The sequence below is a fragment of the Magallana gigas genome, chromosome 1 (assembly GCF_963853765.1).
Source record: "Magallana gigas chromosome 1, xbMagGiga1.1, whole genome shotgun sequence".
Lineage (NCBI taxonomy): Eukaryota > Metazoa > Mollusca > Bivalvia > Ostreida > Ostreidae > Magallana > Magallana gigas.
The window spans coordinates 29,445,061-29,461,244 of NC_088853.1; the positions used below are offsets into that span (position 1 = coordinate 29,445,061).

Genomic DNA, 16,184 nt, shown 5'->3' on the forward strand with positions numbered 1-16,184 from the left:
CGTCTTTACGAAAGTCACTATGAATTCAATTATATCGTGACGATGTTGTAGAGGGACAGAACAATTCCAATATGTGAATCAAGTTGCAAAGTAAAAAATAAAGTAAAAAAGTTTAACGAATAAATTGAAAGAAAAGAGTGAACAAGCAAGTTTGACTTTGTCCTCCCCTAGATTGAGTGTTTCAAAGAAGCGGGTTTTGAGAAGCCCTGTCTCGTTACAATTTACAAAATTCATAGGATTTCCAACTGCAGTATCAACTGTTGTTCCAGTAAAGATGGAAAAGTTTTGTGATTTTACAGCATCAAGACCACTCGAAATGCCAACGGAAGTGTGTGAATTTAAATTTTCTGATTTTTCCATGAGTAAGATACAACATTCATGTAAATAATTCATTATACTATTCATTCCTTCAATTTTTCATTCACTTTTCCATACATTAGAGGTAAAATTATAGGAAAGGAAATACCATCAGTTGTTCTTCAAGTTCAATTTAGTTTTTTTAAGTTGAATTTAGTTTTTTTAAGTCAAATAAAACTATGATTACTATATAAAACAATTGCTTTTAAAACTTAAGTGAACCATCTAGTATATAAACTAAGTTTGATATGGAATAAATTTACCGTGAATGCTGTTTGTTCAATTTAAATAAGCACTAATGTTTTGTTTTGACCTGTTCGTGATAAAATATATATATATATATACCATATGTGCGCTTAGAGATTTAATTTTCTTGACTGTAATGTCGCCAATTTTTCTGTATGGGAAAAGCGATCTTGTATCTCAGCTCGTTGGTCTTTGTGAAAGCCTGTTCCCGACTGCCATTTTCGTTGAAATGCACTGTCGTAAGAAGCAATCTATGTGAATAAAAAATGTAAATAAAAATAACTTATAAGGTGAAAGGTTTCAGAATCTAGTCATAATGCCACAGTTTGAAACATAATTTTAGTTCATTAAGATAATAATTTGTGTTTATTCTTGCCGACGCTGCATCCCCTGGTAAGAAAACTCATTCATTTCTTGTGCAAAATGACCGATCAAGGAGTGGTATGCTTCCAGATTGGCAGTCTGAAGCCGTGGGAAGGGCATCCTGATGTCCATCTTCATCTGCCTTGATTCAATGATGCTCTCCAACTTTTATACCACCTTTGATACTAAATAATAAAAGTTATAGAACATAAAACAAAAATATAATATTTATGCACATCAAGATTACAAGAAGATCTGTTCCCACCTGGCCTGAGCCTTCTCCTCTGTCGGTCATCATTGTCCAACTCTCAATGCTCACATTGACGGCATTGGTCGCCGTTGCTAACACGTACTTTTGTACGTGTCAAAAGACGCTGAGCAATTCCCACCTGAAGTCCTCCTTTTCTCTCATTAGTGTTGCTGAGGGCACCAAGTAGAGATGATTTGTGATACTTCTGATCCAATCTTCTAATACTTCAAAATCCGAACAAATACGTAATTTTCACCAAGAACTCCTTCATGAAAAAGACGAGGAAATTGCTGCTCTCTCGGTGACAACAGTTGAGGAAAAAGGAAAACAACGAGACAAGGACAATGAACTTGAAAACTTTATAGGGAAACTCTGTCACATTTAGAGATAGCAAGACAGACAGGAAGTTAGTGTTCACCCCGTAATTATGCCACTACTAACACCTTCCAGCCCCATACCCAAGACTCAAGCCTAAATGTGAGACTGTAAAACATCCGCAGTGCAATGGTGGGTCAAATTCATTGCCCTATTGAATATGCAAGGATTGACAGAACAACGAGCAGGAGCTATGCTCTTCCTTCCATTCAGCAGCAGCAACATGGTTCAATACCTTTGACGCTACAGTGAAGTCATCATTAACTGCGATGCATATGACATTCATTAACCGCTTTAAACCAGTGTCACATTATGCTACTGATCCATTTTATTTTACACAAGGAGACACAAAATCCGTTGAGGAATTTATACAACAAGTCTCCCTTTAAGCTACAGATATAAAAGTCGATTCACCAAAGATGATTGGACGCATTATGAGCGGGTTTATGCCTAATATAAGGGCATATTTTATTTGTCACAACCCCACTGCCATGGAGCATTGTTGGCAGAACACAGAGCCTGGAGTCAGGAACAACGGCCGTTTAAATTCCGAACAATGCAACCGCGAGAAACGCCGTCAGTTCTCTGGAGGAACGGGTGCAGAACGTATGAACAAACAACATAAACATAGAAAATATGGTTAACACGCCGCACTTCATGAACCACAAACCTCGGCCAAACTACCGTTCACCCCGGTAAACTCCAGTGTAACACCAGATGCATTCGCAGTATCCTCTAGCCCAACCTCCTCATATGCAATTTGCGCATTGTCCTGCGATGCATCCAGATGTCTAGGCTCATGTTCAATGGTCAGCAGCAAACGCATCCCTCCAAGACGAGTCCTGTGATTCTTTTAACAACTGTAGAGCAGAACCAAAGATAAATCACAGCAAGACAGTGCCATTGAAGGACAGTTTTCCCCTTTGTTAATTTAGCTTACAGAAAAAAGACCCTGTTCCTTTGAAGCGCTCATATTTAAAAACAAAGTTAAGAAAATTACTTGGAAATTCGATAGAATGTAGATATATGATCATGACATATTTGTATTCTTTAAAATTGCGTTCACAAAAAGCTGAACGGTCAAACTTGTTACTTAATATTTTTGTTTAGAAAAATTATCGACGGTTTTGCTGTTTAAACACCAACAGCTGAAATTTTTTTCTTTTAATTTGTTTGAAATGTGTACCAATTGAAGGCTTGATCATCCGCTTATGATTAGAACTAAAAAGAAATTTGAATTCAACATTTAAGAGCGAGTATAAAAAGAAATTAAAGACCTTGTCTTTTCTGTGTGAATTTAACCCTTCTCCGCGTTTAGCAGAGTCCTCCGTGTTCGGTAGAGCCGTAAGATGGGGATGATAACGGATGCCCTACACGGATGGCGCAAAAACTCTTAAGATTCGAGTGGTTGCAATTGGTGAAAAGACAGTCATTAAGTATGAAAAGTGACCAAACAAGATGACATCTTCAAAAAATTGGAACAGGGAGAATTTATAAATATCTAGAAGATCAAGGAAAAGCCATGAACGTCCACAATCATGATAGAAACCTATCTATTAACAAATTCATCAAAGATTTGCCAGGCCTGGTTAATCAAAACGATTTTTGGTACGGAGTGAAGCCAATCAAAGAAAGAATGTTAAAAATCAAGTATATCAGCGTAAAAGGTAAAAAATGTACGAAGAATTTGAGCCTGTTGTAACCCACTACCACTGGGAACTAAGAAACTGAGCAAAATCCAGAAAAAACTAAGAGCAAACTACCATTTGGAACTAAGAAACTGTGAGGTAAATCCAGAAAAAATACTAAAAATAAGAGATTTTGTAATCACATTTGCCCCCCTCCCTTGGAAACATCTGCGAAAAAATGAACGGAAACTACAAATAATTGAAATTTTTTAAAGTCCAAAGCACTTAACTCTAGCAAATTTTATTTCAATATGTGCATCCTACGCGAAGAAAATGAACGGAAACTTCAAATAATTGGAATTTTTCTACGTCCAAGGGGCACAACTCTGTTAAAAATTGCTCGATCGTACCCATAATCGAACTTGACTTAGATATTTTTATATTTAACCTGTAAATCAAATTTCATTTCAATATGTTCATCCTGTTGGAAGAAAACGAACGGAAACTGTTTGTGGACCGATTGACAGACAGTAGCAAAACAATATACCCTCTCTTCTTCGAAGGGGGGTATAAAATGAGCTCTTAGTGAACATAGTTAAAACTATAAATAACCATTCTGAGTGTTATCGTTCTTCGACTTGCAAGATTGACAGAAATTACGAACCATCAAGACTTGAAATGGTAGACAAATTTCACAAAAAATGATTGTGTGGTGTCATAAGTTCCAACCTCTACACATATCCAAAGGATTATGTTTCCGCTATGGAGACAAACTATGTGGAATGTTTTAATAATACTATGAATATGTTCCAAAATAAGAGGATAGCATTCGGTGACCATGCATACAGAATAAGGTCATTTTTGGCTGTCTCGTTGGAAGGAAAATTTGGACAGAGCCTTTACTTCCGTTTGGAATCCAGTGAGACTAAATGCACCACACAGTAAAAAAAGGAAAAAGGTTAATGAGGCTTCAACTCATCTTAATAGAGAGGGGATATGGAAAAGACAGATAGATCTATGATACAATTTGTACCCTGAGCTCTGTGTATTAAAAAATTAACAATTTTTAAAGGGGCATGGTCACGATTTTGTTCAAAAATTATTTTTCCCGTTTTAATTTTTACAATGCTTCAGAAAGGCATTTTTAATAGGCAACAAAAATTTGAGTGTTGAGTGTCATTTGTTGAGTTATAAGCGAGTAACAGAGCTTGAAATTCTTCGCTTTGTAAACAAAGCGTTTGTTTACATTTTGAACGTTGAAGTAAAAATTCCAGTTTTAAACCTAAAACGAATGTGTTAAACGTTAGGAACTGCTTATCTATGCTTAAAATAAATTTAAAGATTCACAAATAAGCTGCGAAAAGGTTTTTAATTGGTATATTGAACCTATGTAAACAAAAACAGGGCACGAGCCTTGTTTACATGACAAAGAATTGTGAGCCCCGTATCTTGCTTGTGACTCTACGAATGACTCTCAAATTTTATTTGATAATTAGAAATGCATTTCTAAAGCATTGTAAATAATTAAAAAATAAAAATAGAATTTGTCCAAAATTGTGACCATGCCCCTTTAAGTCTTAACATTTTCTTTAAAATTTTATGAATAAGTGTATTAATCAATCACAGCAGTGAAATCTTATCAGTTTCGTCTGCTAAAAAGGAGCCTGTGTATGTGATAGAACACGTTGCAAGTGATTTTATTTATTGGCTGTTTGAATGAATTTATTATTGATGTCATATGTTTCCATATTATACAGTGTTATTTATTATTTATTTGGTAAAGACACTTATGGGTTTCCATACATGTAAAGTAGAGAGTATTTAGATTGTTGTTAAGGTAAAAGGTTGAATTCTTTGAAGGTAGAGTGATTTTCGGGTGTTTGATTTAATTTCTCTGTTGAGAGATGTATGTTATATTTCAACCTATACAGACCTGGACTAAGACCTAAAGTAAGAGAGTTTATTTACTTTCTTAATTTGTGTGAAAGATAAATAAATTAATAATTAAAATAAAGGGTTAGAATGCTATTTATTTAAGTAATTATTTTATCAGTAATCAATTATTTATTAGGTTGATTTGTAGAGTAATTCCTACGCAAGTAATTAAATACAGTGATGTCAATTGCATAGGTTCGGATACCATATATCTGGTAAGATCTATGTTTTGTGTGACTAACATATAAATGTATGTGGTGTCAAAATTGTCTATAAACTTTTGTCTATACTTATTTTTGACATTTATATCTAAAAGTCATAATTATGCATATATATGATAAATTTACATATTGATCATTCTTAATAATAATGGTGAAATATGATTGATTGGATTTTAATTTGATCTATTTTCAGTTTCATTAAAGTAGTAAATGTGATTGAATTATGAAATGGAGCTAGTGTACTTGATATATGTGTTTGTGTTGTCTTGTGATGTGTATGTTTATGTATGTTTGTGTATGTTTCAGAACTATATTTCGTTCATCAATAGTGGAAATAAAATCTGTACAATATAGTAAAATTGTATCCAGTTGTAATCCCGTAACATGTAGGATGCAAGCGAATGCCGATGACAAGTTCTAATTGTAAACTGCTTCTGAGTTAGCCCTGTCCCTCTTGCCATATTGGCCTAGTTGCTGTAGGAGTGTACAATTTTCTTTTTATCTCTCGGCCTTTAAGTTTTTTTCGGTTAATTTCGGTTAAAAGACATGTCCTATTAGAAGAGAGCGAACGCTGATGGTAGATCCCCCCATGTAACACGACACTGAATGTAAGGCAAAAATGCACGATTGTACTATCGAACAACACAGGTACAAATTATTACGGGCCGCCGGAAGGCGGTCCGTTATTTGATACACATTTAAATATTGTTACTGCGTTTCTGCGGGATAGTTCTTTTTTATTAGAATTAATACTATGCTTATTTTTATGAATTAAAAGTCAATTTGCATGTAGAAATATGTTTTATGCCTTTTAGAAAATATCACATTTTTTCTTTTACTCGTAAATGAAAAGTAGGTCAAACTTAGTAAATTGTCGTATTTGGCGCTTTTTTATCGAGACTATAATCTATTCGGAAAATATCGGAGTTCTTCATTCTTTTCAAAACAATGCATCAGGATCGGTATGCGGGACATACTAAAGACCTAAAATATTAAAGACCAGAATGTCATTAAATTTTATATGAATGATATTTTTGAATTTCTATGTGCCGTGTCAAATAAAAAGAGTTTGTGTGTGTATTTATTATATTTCCATGTAAAATGTGGTAGAAAATTTCATGAAATGACATTATATCAATTATTTACACAAGAATATGACAGAAATGAAAATTTGAATTGACTGGAAAATTTGAACTAATAAATTTTTATTTTATTATGAGGTCCCTTGAAATCATGCTAATACATTAAGTTTTCATTCAATACAATGCAACCAAAATCACCCAAAATGGTTTGAAATAATTAATCTCCAAGAGAAAAATGATGAGTTGCACTTTGTATTAGAGTAATGTACAAATCAATGTGTTCTCCATTACTTTATACTATGGCAATGATCATACAATTTCCGTTAGAAATGCTTACAGTAACGAAATCGATTCTTTAAGATAATAGTAAAATGTTAAACTTCAAAACAAGTTGCTGAAAGTAAATTAAAATTTACCAACCAACTCTTATTTTCTTCTTGGTTGTGTGTTTTTATGTAAACAACAATTGATTCATACAACAATTATATTTTTTGCGGCCCATTTGACGCTTGCGTCAATATGATTTCTTGTTACGGGCCGCCAGGAGGCGGTCCGTTATTTGAAATACATTTAGAAAGTGTTACTGCGTTTCTGCGGGATAGTTGTTTTTTTTTTTTTTTTTAGAATTAATATTATATTTATTACTATTTGTATTAAAAGTAAATTTTCATGTATAAATTAAAAGTAAATGTTAAATGGCTTTTTTTTTTTATATTTCTTCTCGCAAATGTATAGTAGATAATGCCTGTCTGCTTTTTATCGAGACTATAATCTATTCGGAACTTTTCGGACTTTTTCATTGTTTTCAAGGCACTGTATCGGGATCGGTATTCACTTTTTTCACCAAGGCAATTTTTTCCCACGCTTCCTGTGGTACTTTTGGAGGAAGACTGTGATCTTACGATTCACAACGCACGTGGTTGCGGTTTCCACAAGCAGGAAAAATGGTGAGAAGTTTGTTAGCAAATTGCCATCAAGGCTGTGTCGAATTCCAACCTTATAATGGTGTACAATGTACTGCGATAGCTTTAGTTGCTCTGCTCATGTTTGTTAAACATATGCCTGATTTATCAGAATTATCTCCCAGTGATTTGAATCAAACTGTTGCGAACGGTACACATTTTTATGGTCATATTTTGTCCTCTGGTCGTGAGTATGGATATTTATCTCACAGAGATTTACCACCAACATTTTACTCGTGGAACGGGTTACCTGGTGAGATAGAGTATTTTTTTGACAGATATTATGGCGTTGTTAATGGCGTTGTTAATGTAGATGCTGGTGAAATGTCATTTGAACATGCTTTCTTAGAGGCTAATGGAATAACAAGTTTTCATTTGGTTACTTTTGGTGGAAATACTGTGGCAGTTTATAGTAATATATGTGACAACACTGTTTATGTTTTTGACTCGCATCAAAGAGATTCTTTAGGTTTTCCTAATGAAAATGGGAATGCTGTCATGCTTCAGTTTGAAAATTTTGAAGAATTTTTCCAATATGTAACAACGTTGTTTAGCAATATGAGGTATGAAATAACTCCGTTGCTTTTTCCTTGGTACAATTTTGATTGTAGTACAATTGCGACAAGTTCAAGAAGTTCTTTTCTCTCAAATGAAGATGAAGTGATTAACTTGTGTGAAGAGCAAAAAGAAAGGCAATATGGATATGCATGCAACAAAACAAATTCTGATTTTTCCAGTTTTAGTAGTACATGTAGTAGTAATAAAAATTTTCATACTTATTGTAAATCAAGCGAAAAAATTTGTTCGATAAAGAAAAAAAAGAGAAAGCAAGTTGCACATGAAGTTCATGTTCCTCAAAATTACTTTCATGAAAATGTCTCTTTTGAAAATAGTGAAAGATCTGCGCACAATTTGATACTGAAAGACTTGAATAGCAGTGGTGGCAGTATTAACAGTTTTGATAATGTTTCATGTTTTTTTACAATATCAGATCATTCAGATGCATATCCTACAAGACTTGATATTAATTATTTGCATGATGAAAATCATGTACAAGCTTATGAGAGTAGAATAAGAGAATGTCCAATTTTTTCATGTGCTTGTTGTGACAGATTTTTATTTCAGAACCAAACTCACAGTTTTAAGAATGCAGAGCTAAAAAACTTCACACATATAACAACTAATGGAAGTGATGTGTTGTGTCAAACTTGTCATTCTTTAATAAAGAAAAAAGAAGTTCCATATTTATGCACGGAAGCTAATTGCTTGAAAACATTTGAAATTCCTTCAGAACTGAGAACTTTGTCATTAATTGAAAAAAGATTAATTGCACTGATTCAGATATTTATGACAGTCATTATTTTACCAGGGGGTCAAATGGCTGAAAAGGGGTTAATTCTAAATTTGCCAACAAATGTGCAAGTTATTGCAAATCAACTACCCGAAGGTATTAATGATGGATGTTTTTTTGCTGTAAATTTTGAACACAAAGGTTATGTGGAATCTGAAAAATTTAAATATTTTGTTTCCCCCCAAAAAGTTAAAAAGGCACTTTTATGGTTGAAAAGAAATAACTTGCTGTATGAACACATTGCTATTTCTGAAGAAAATGAAGAATTATTGACAGATACAGAAATGGATTTTCAAGATTTTGATATGGAAAGTGCTACCCTTACACCAATAAATAGTACAATGCCTAACGACATTTCTGTAATCGGAAATGAGGGCATTATTAATGTACCTCATATTTCAGAAAAACCTGTAAGAGTGTACGAAATGGAAAGTGGTGAGGAAATGGCATTTCCATGGCTATTCCCATATGGTAAAAATGGTTTAAATTACAATAGACCTATGAAAATTTCAAAGTCGATGTATTTTAAATATAGGTTATATAACAAAAATGGAAATTTTAGGAAAGATTTGACTTATCTGTTACATTCTGCTGTCTCATATGATCTTGCCTGTCTGAAATCAGAGATAAATATAAACATGCGAATAAAGAAGGGTCAAAATAATGCTGTGTCTGTGAATGCATGTGACATTAAAAATTTGCAGAATAATGCAGAGTTAAAAGAAAATTCTTACATGTTCATGAAAAATATTCGTGGAACCGTGGCTTATTTCAGAAACCAGCTGTATAATTTACTGGCGATGTTTCGATGTTTAGGTCCACCAACACTTTTCATGACCTTATCAGCAGATGATTTGCATTGGCCAGAATTGGGAATGATGTTACATAATATTGATTTTGATGAAGCTAAACAATGGAATAGTTTTGGAAGTGGTATGAGAAGTGATCCTTTAATGACTGCAATACACTTTGAGCGCAGATTCAAGTCTTTAATGAAATATGTAATTCAGAGTGAAAAATATCTTTTAGGTAAAGTTCTTGATTACTTTGCAAGAGTAGAATTTCAAAATAGGGGAAGCCCACACATTCATATGTTTTTATGGATTGAAGATGTACCCAATGAAATTTCAAATTTAACAATTCCAACACTGGTTCGTTATATAGATAAAACAATATGTTCTGTTATTCCCAACTGTGAGCATGATGCTGAACTGTTTCAATTAGTGACTACATTACAAAGTCATTCTCATACTTCTTATTGCAGTAAAGGATTTAAGTCTTGTTGTAGATTTGGTTTTCCAAAACGAGAATGTGAAAAAACTTTTGTTGTTGGAAATTTGTCAGATAAAAATAAAGGAAAGTTTTACACAACAAAAAGAACAAGTAAAGATGTGATGATAAATTCATACAATCCTGATATATTAAGACACTGGAGAGCAAATATGGATATCCAGATGATTTGTAATGCTGAGGGTGCAGCATATTATGTGTGTAGCTATATTTGCAAGTCAGAGCCGGATGAGTTAAAAAATGCACTGGGTCAACTAATTCACAATGTCTTTAGAGAAAATCCTATTCCAAGGCATGAGCGGTTGTTGAAAATAGGACTCACAGTTTTGCGCCATAGACGATTGAGTTCCCAAGAAGCTGCTTACAGATTAAGCAATTTGAATTTGATTCATGTAACCAGGTGTTTTGTTTATCTGAATACAAGGCAACCAAGCAAAAGATACAGAATTTTGAAAAGTAGAAAAGAAATTGAAATTCTTGATGACAATTCTACAGAAGTGTTTCAAACAAATATTATTGATTATTATCATTGTCGTCCTGTGGAATTAAGTGATATTTGTTTATTCAAATTTTGTTCCTGGTACAAGAAATGTAGCAATGAAATGCCTAAGAGAGTTTCTCTGTCTCGTATTTATATTGAAAAGTATGATGTGGTTATGAAGAAATGCAAGAAACCAAGTGTTGTACGATTTCCACATTTTCCTCCATCTTCAGATGATCATTTTTATTCAATGTTACTTTTATTATTGCCACACAAATCTGAAAATGAGCTTGTTGTTCCCTATTCCAACCCTAGAGAAGCATTCATTAACAAGAGACAGTTATTCAATACAAGCATTGATTTCATTAACTTTTCATTCACGGAACAAATCGAAAATACAATACGGAAGCTGAAATTGATGTCAGAGTTGTCTTGTAACTCTTCTTCTGAAAACACCAAAAATGACACTTTGTTTTCTTTGAATAATGATCTTGTATTAGAAAAATTATTCTTTGCTGATGTGAATGAATCTGCGTCTTTAAATACAAGTAAAAATGCAACAGAAATATTTGATGATGATTTGCATATGCACAGTTTTTCATGTTCAATGTCAATTGTTGAATTTCGAGAAAGTGTGAAAAGGTTGACACCATCCCAGTTGGAGGCATTTTGTTTTGTGAAATCTAAATTTGAAAAAAATGAGTTGCCATTTCATTTATTTTTAACAGGTGGAGCTGGTGTTGGTAAAACCTTTACTACAAAAGTTATTATTGCATACATCCAATTATTTTGTGCAAGAGTTTTAAATTCGAATTGTGTTCTTGTATGTGCTCCAACTGGAACAGCTGCAAATAATATAAATGGTCGTACGATTCATTCATTGTTACGAGTTCCTGTGGCACAGTTTTTGAATTATGCTGGTTTGTCTAGTTACACATTGAAACAAGTACGTAAAGAATTTGAAAATGTCCATTCAGTTGTCATTGATGAAGTAAGTATGGTCAGTGGTGACATGTTAACATTTATTAGCAGGCGTTTGTCAGAAATAAAAGATTGTGACCTTCCATTTGGGGGATGCAATATAATTGCTGTTGGAGATTTTTTTCAGTTGCGACCTGTGAAAGGAAATTTTGCATTCAAGAATGAGTTACTTTGGCATTTATTTCAACCAATGTTTTTAAAGGAAAATAACAGACAAAATTCTGATTTATCATATTATTTCCTTTTGAATAGAGTACGTATTGGTATGCCTGTAGAAAATGATATATCCTTTCTGAAAAGTAGATTACAATATGATGAAACCAAGTTTTCTAAATTTTTACATATTTATCCCACAAGACAGCAAGTAGAAATGTATAACAATAATCAGCTTAGTAAATTGGCAAATACTATCAGAATCTATGCAGATCATTTTTATGCATCAGAGGATGATAATTTCATGGGACAAGTTTTAAGTGATCATATTTCTTCTGATGATACTATTGCTGGAGGGTTAAGAAACTTGTTGATGGTGTCTGTTGGAGCAAGAGTTATGCTTATGAGGAATATTAAAACTGAAAATGGTTTGGTTAATGGAGCTATTGGAACAATTGTGAATATTATTTTTTCAAGTGAAAACAATAAGCCATCATGTATATATGTGAAGATGATCCTAAAATTGGAAGAGTAATGATGAAACAAGAATCCTCTCTTCATAGTCCAGTTGCAATAGAACCATATGAGTATAAGTTTGTTTACAGAGGTAGACATGTTGTACGTTCACAGTTTCCTTTAATGTTATCTTGGGCGTGCACAATTCACAAAGTCCAAGGAATTTCTTTGAACTCAGCAGTTATTGATTTAGGTAGTACTGTGTTTGAATTTGGTATGGCATATGTTGCACTAAGCAGGGTAACTTCTAGCACAGGCTTGATTTTGATCAACTTTGATCCATCAAAAATAAAAGCTTCAGAAGATGTTATTGTGGAATATGAAAGGCTGAAGAATATTAATAAATAAATGGTTATTGTAAGTTTCAGTCATAACACTTTAAACAATGCTGAATTTAAGTTATTTGAAGTACATGTATTGTCATTTTTATTATTGAATTACATGAAAATTGCAAAACTTTAGTAGAATCATTTTAATTAATTGGGTACAATATTTGTGAATAACCAAAAATTTTTAAAAAACATTTTCACTTTACAAATATTTGTGCCAATTAGTTTTTCGAACAGAATTAAAATTGGGTTTTCAGAACTTTGCAGAAATTTTGTGATTATAAACATAGCATATATTAATTTTGTGTCAAATAATGCACTTTTGCATTTGCTGGTAAATGATTGAAGTCTGATTTATCAGGTTAAGATACATATATAGTGAGCTGGAATTTGTTGTTCTCGTTTGTAAAAAATGTTATAATTTCTCTCTAGTCTCAAGAATCTTCAGATGAAACATTGACAGTTACGTTAAAGGTTTTGAAGAAATCAAAAGAACTTCAATCCTATTGCAACAAAACCTCAAACAGAACCATGCACTTTTTCAACGTAATTGGTGGGAATGGCACAGAAACATACAAAATTAGAATCTATCAAAAGGCAAGGTTTGACATGATCAAGGAGGGAATGAGCTTTAAATTCCAAAATGCACTGAAGAAAACTGGGAACGAACTATGGGTAACATCAAAAAGTATAATTGCATATGCAGCATCAGTGGAAACCAGTGAAGACATACAGGTACCAAATTTACCTGAGAATGCACCACAACAAGGAGAGCGAAAACTGCTTAAGGATGCTTTGCAGTCACCAGACAAATCGGAAGTTACTGGGAAGATATTCAAGGTAATAAAAACAATACCATATTGATTCCATTACTAACAAACATAACCAAATTGCACAATTGTTTTTTTTATTGAAAACAATCTGTATATTTTCACTATTTTGATACAAAAAATATTTGCATATAAGAATTCTCTACAATGCTTTAACAAAGCATGTATACTTAAAGAATACAAAGTGTACTTATATATATTTTAAGAATTAATTCCGTACTTTTTATATTTTAGGTTTCACCATTGAAGTATCGTCAGGAAGGTAGTTTAGCAGTGAAATCAATCATGATCAAAGACACCAGCAGTGTCGCCAAAGTTTGCTTATTCAACAAGAATGCTTTGAGTCCATTTAATGTTGGGGACACTGTTAAAGTCACAAATGTTTACCCAAAAGTGTTTCAAACAAGAAAACAGCTTACAACTTGCCCAACATCTTCCTGTGAGGTAATCTTAATAATAATGTCATAAATTAAACAGATATTTATATAATTACTTCTTTTTTTTTTAAACCTGAATTTAATAAGTTCTGTTTTTATCCTTAAGTTTGTTGCTGACAACAAAGTAAACCTTAGTGATGAAGATTTTGGTTTTGCGAACCTTGATCCAGATTTTTCGGAAGAACTGGAAAATACAACACCTGAAGAAATTGTTCTTACTGACTTCACTGATGTTGATGTTTACATCTGTTGTGACAACGCAGGTAAATTCATGAGAATTTTACAGGAAGTTTCAAAATAATAAATAAGGATTTTAATGAAATAAACTAACTCTCTGTGAAAAAGGTGTACCACATAGCAAAACGAGATAAATTCTGGTAAAATAATTTTATTTATGGATTTTTTCAGCTTGTCGACAAAAAAAATATGTAGAAGGAGAGTGCCCAGTATGCCAAAGGACCAGCAGCTCCAGTAAAACATTTCGTGTAAATTTTCTGTTCAAGCGAGGAGAGAAAAAAGATCTCAAGACAACTGTATTTAAAAGCATGCTTGAAATTATTTTACAAGAAGAGTTGATAGGAGCTGATTCAAATGTTGATCATGAGGCTACCTATCAGATTTAAATCTTGCGTTAGTGCAAATAACATGTTTTACAATGTTGAAAAGTAAATAGAAAATCAACATTGAATGCCAGAAACAAATTATGAATGTTTGGGGTTTTTTTTGCAACTGGATTTTTTAAATGATATAATTTTTTTTATGATTTAATTCATAGCTTGCAATGTTAGAATGCCACTCATTTATGAGCAAGTTTTTTTATTGTCAGTACTAGGAAGTAGTTTTTTTGTGCTAGAAAGTGGCCATTATTTTTTATTTCAAAACAGTATGCTGTAGTACACGATTTGCATGATTTTGGTCATTAAGTATCTTAAGGTATCATATCACCATTAAATACCAGTAACCAAAAATGCATGTTCAAAACTGTTTTTATATTGCAACTGCATTTTTTAGCTGATGATTTCATTCATAGCTTGCATTGTTAATGTCTTTTTGCAACTTATTATAGATTAGGGTTGAGTTTTTTTACTGTTCTAGAAAATAGTCTTTTGTAAGAGAAAGTGGTTACATTTCGTGTAAATTTTCTGTTCAAGCGAGGAGAGAAAAAAGATCTCAAGACATCTGTATTTAAAAGCATGCTTGAAATTATTTTACAAGAAGAGTTGATAGTTGATGACAAAGAGGAGCTGATTCAAATGTTGATCATGAGGCTACCTATCAGATTTAAATCTTGCGTTAGTGCAAATCACATGTTTTACAATGTTGAAAAGTAAATAGAAAATCAACATTGAACACCAGAAACAAATTATGAATGTTTGGTTTTTTTTTGCAACTGGATTTTTTAAATGATACAATTTTTTTTATGATTTAATTCATAGCTTGCAATGTTAGAATGCCACTCATTTATGAGCAAGTTTTTTTATTGTCAGTACTAGGAAGTAGTTTTTTGTGCTAGAAAGTGGCCATTATTTTTTATTTCAAAACAGTATGCTGTAGTACACGATTTGCATGATTTTGGTCATTAAGTATCTTAAGGTATCATATCACCATTAAATACCAGTAACCAAAAATGCATGTTCAAAACTGTTTTTATATTGCAACTGCATTTTTTAGCTGATGATTTCATTCATAGCTTGCATTGTTAATGTCTTTTTGCAACTTATTATAGATTAGAGTTGAGTTTTTTTTACTGTTCTAGAAAATAGTCTTTTGTAAGAGAAAGTGGTTGTTCTTTTTATTTATTTCAAAACAGTACAAGTGTACACAAGATGCAAAATTTTGTTCATTGTTGGAAGCTATTGTGTTTGCTTCTTGTTAGCTAGTTTGTTTATGTATTAATTAGTACCAGTTTTTATGATCTCAATTATATTATTAACACACTTGATATTATTTTTTATTTAGTCGTTTATGTTCTGGTCAAAGTTTTTGTTGTCACTTTCTTTCGTCCAGGTTGTTACATTTTTTGTAGCCTTTTCATGTACAATAAATTTTGTTTGTTGAAAATTTGTGTTTATTTTTAATTCTTTTGAGAACCACTTGCAATTAAATAATCATGATTATCTTCATGAACTGAGTGTAGATAAGATGTATAATTCCAGTTAGGAAAAAAAATCTCCAGCTTATTTTTTACCTTAAAATTTTGCAGTTTCTATCGGATGAGCATGATCTTACTTGTACATTTAAAATATCCATTTCCATTTTATTGTGTGGCCCCTTCAAATCATATAAACTAATGCATTAAGTTTTAATTCAATACAATTAAAAAAAAATCAAATTGGTTTGAAATACCAGGGATGTATGTCCCTGGAAATACATTATGTCCAAGAGAGCAATGATGAG

At 32.5% G+C, this 16,184-nt stretch overlaps 1 protein-coding gene across 1 annotated transcript; it reads left to right on the forward strand.

The window, feature by feature from the left end:
- The first annotated feature begins 7,146 nt into the window (after positions 1 to 7,146).
- Positions 7,147 to 15,858, forward strand: LOC105337274 (uncharacterized). Its single transcript, XM_020071045.3, has 5 exons — positions 7,147 to 7,404; positions 12,953 to 13,360; positions 13,585 to 13,794; positions 13,894 to 14,050; positions 14,196 to 15,858. Exons 1-5 carry the CDS (start codon positions 7,402 to 7,404, stop codon positions 14,408 to 14,410), a joined length of 993 nt encoding a protein of 330 aa, XP_019926604.3. The 5' UTR covers positions 7,147 to 7,401; the 3' UTR covers positions 14,411 to 15,858.
- Positions 15,859 to 16,184: the final 326 nt, after the last annotated feature.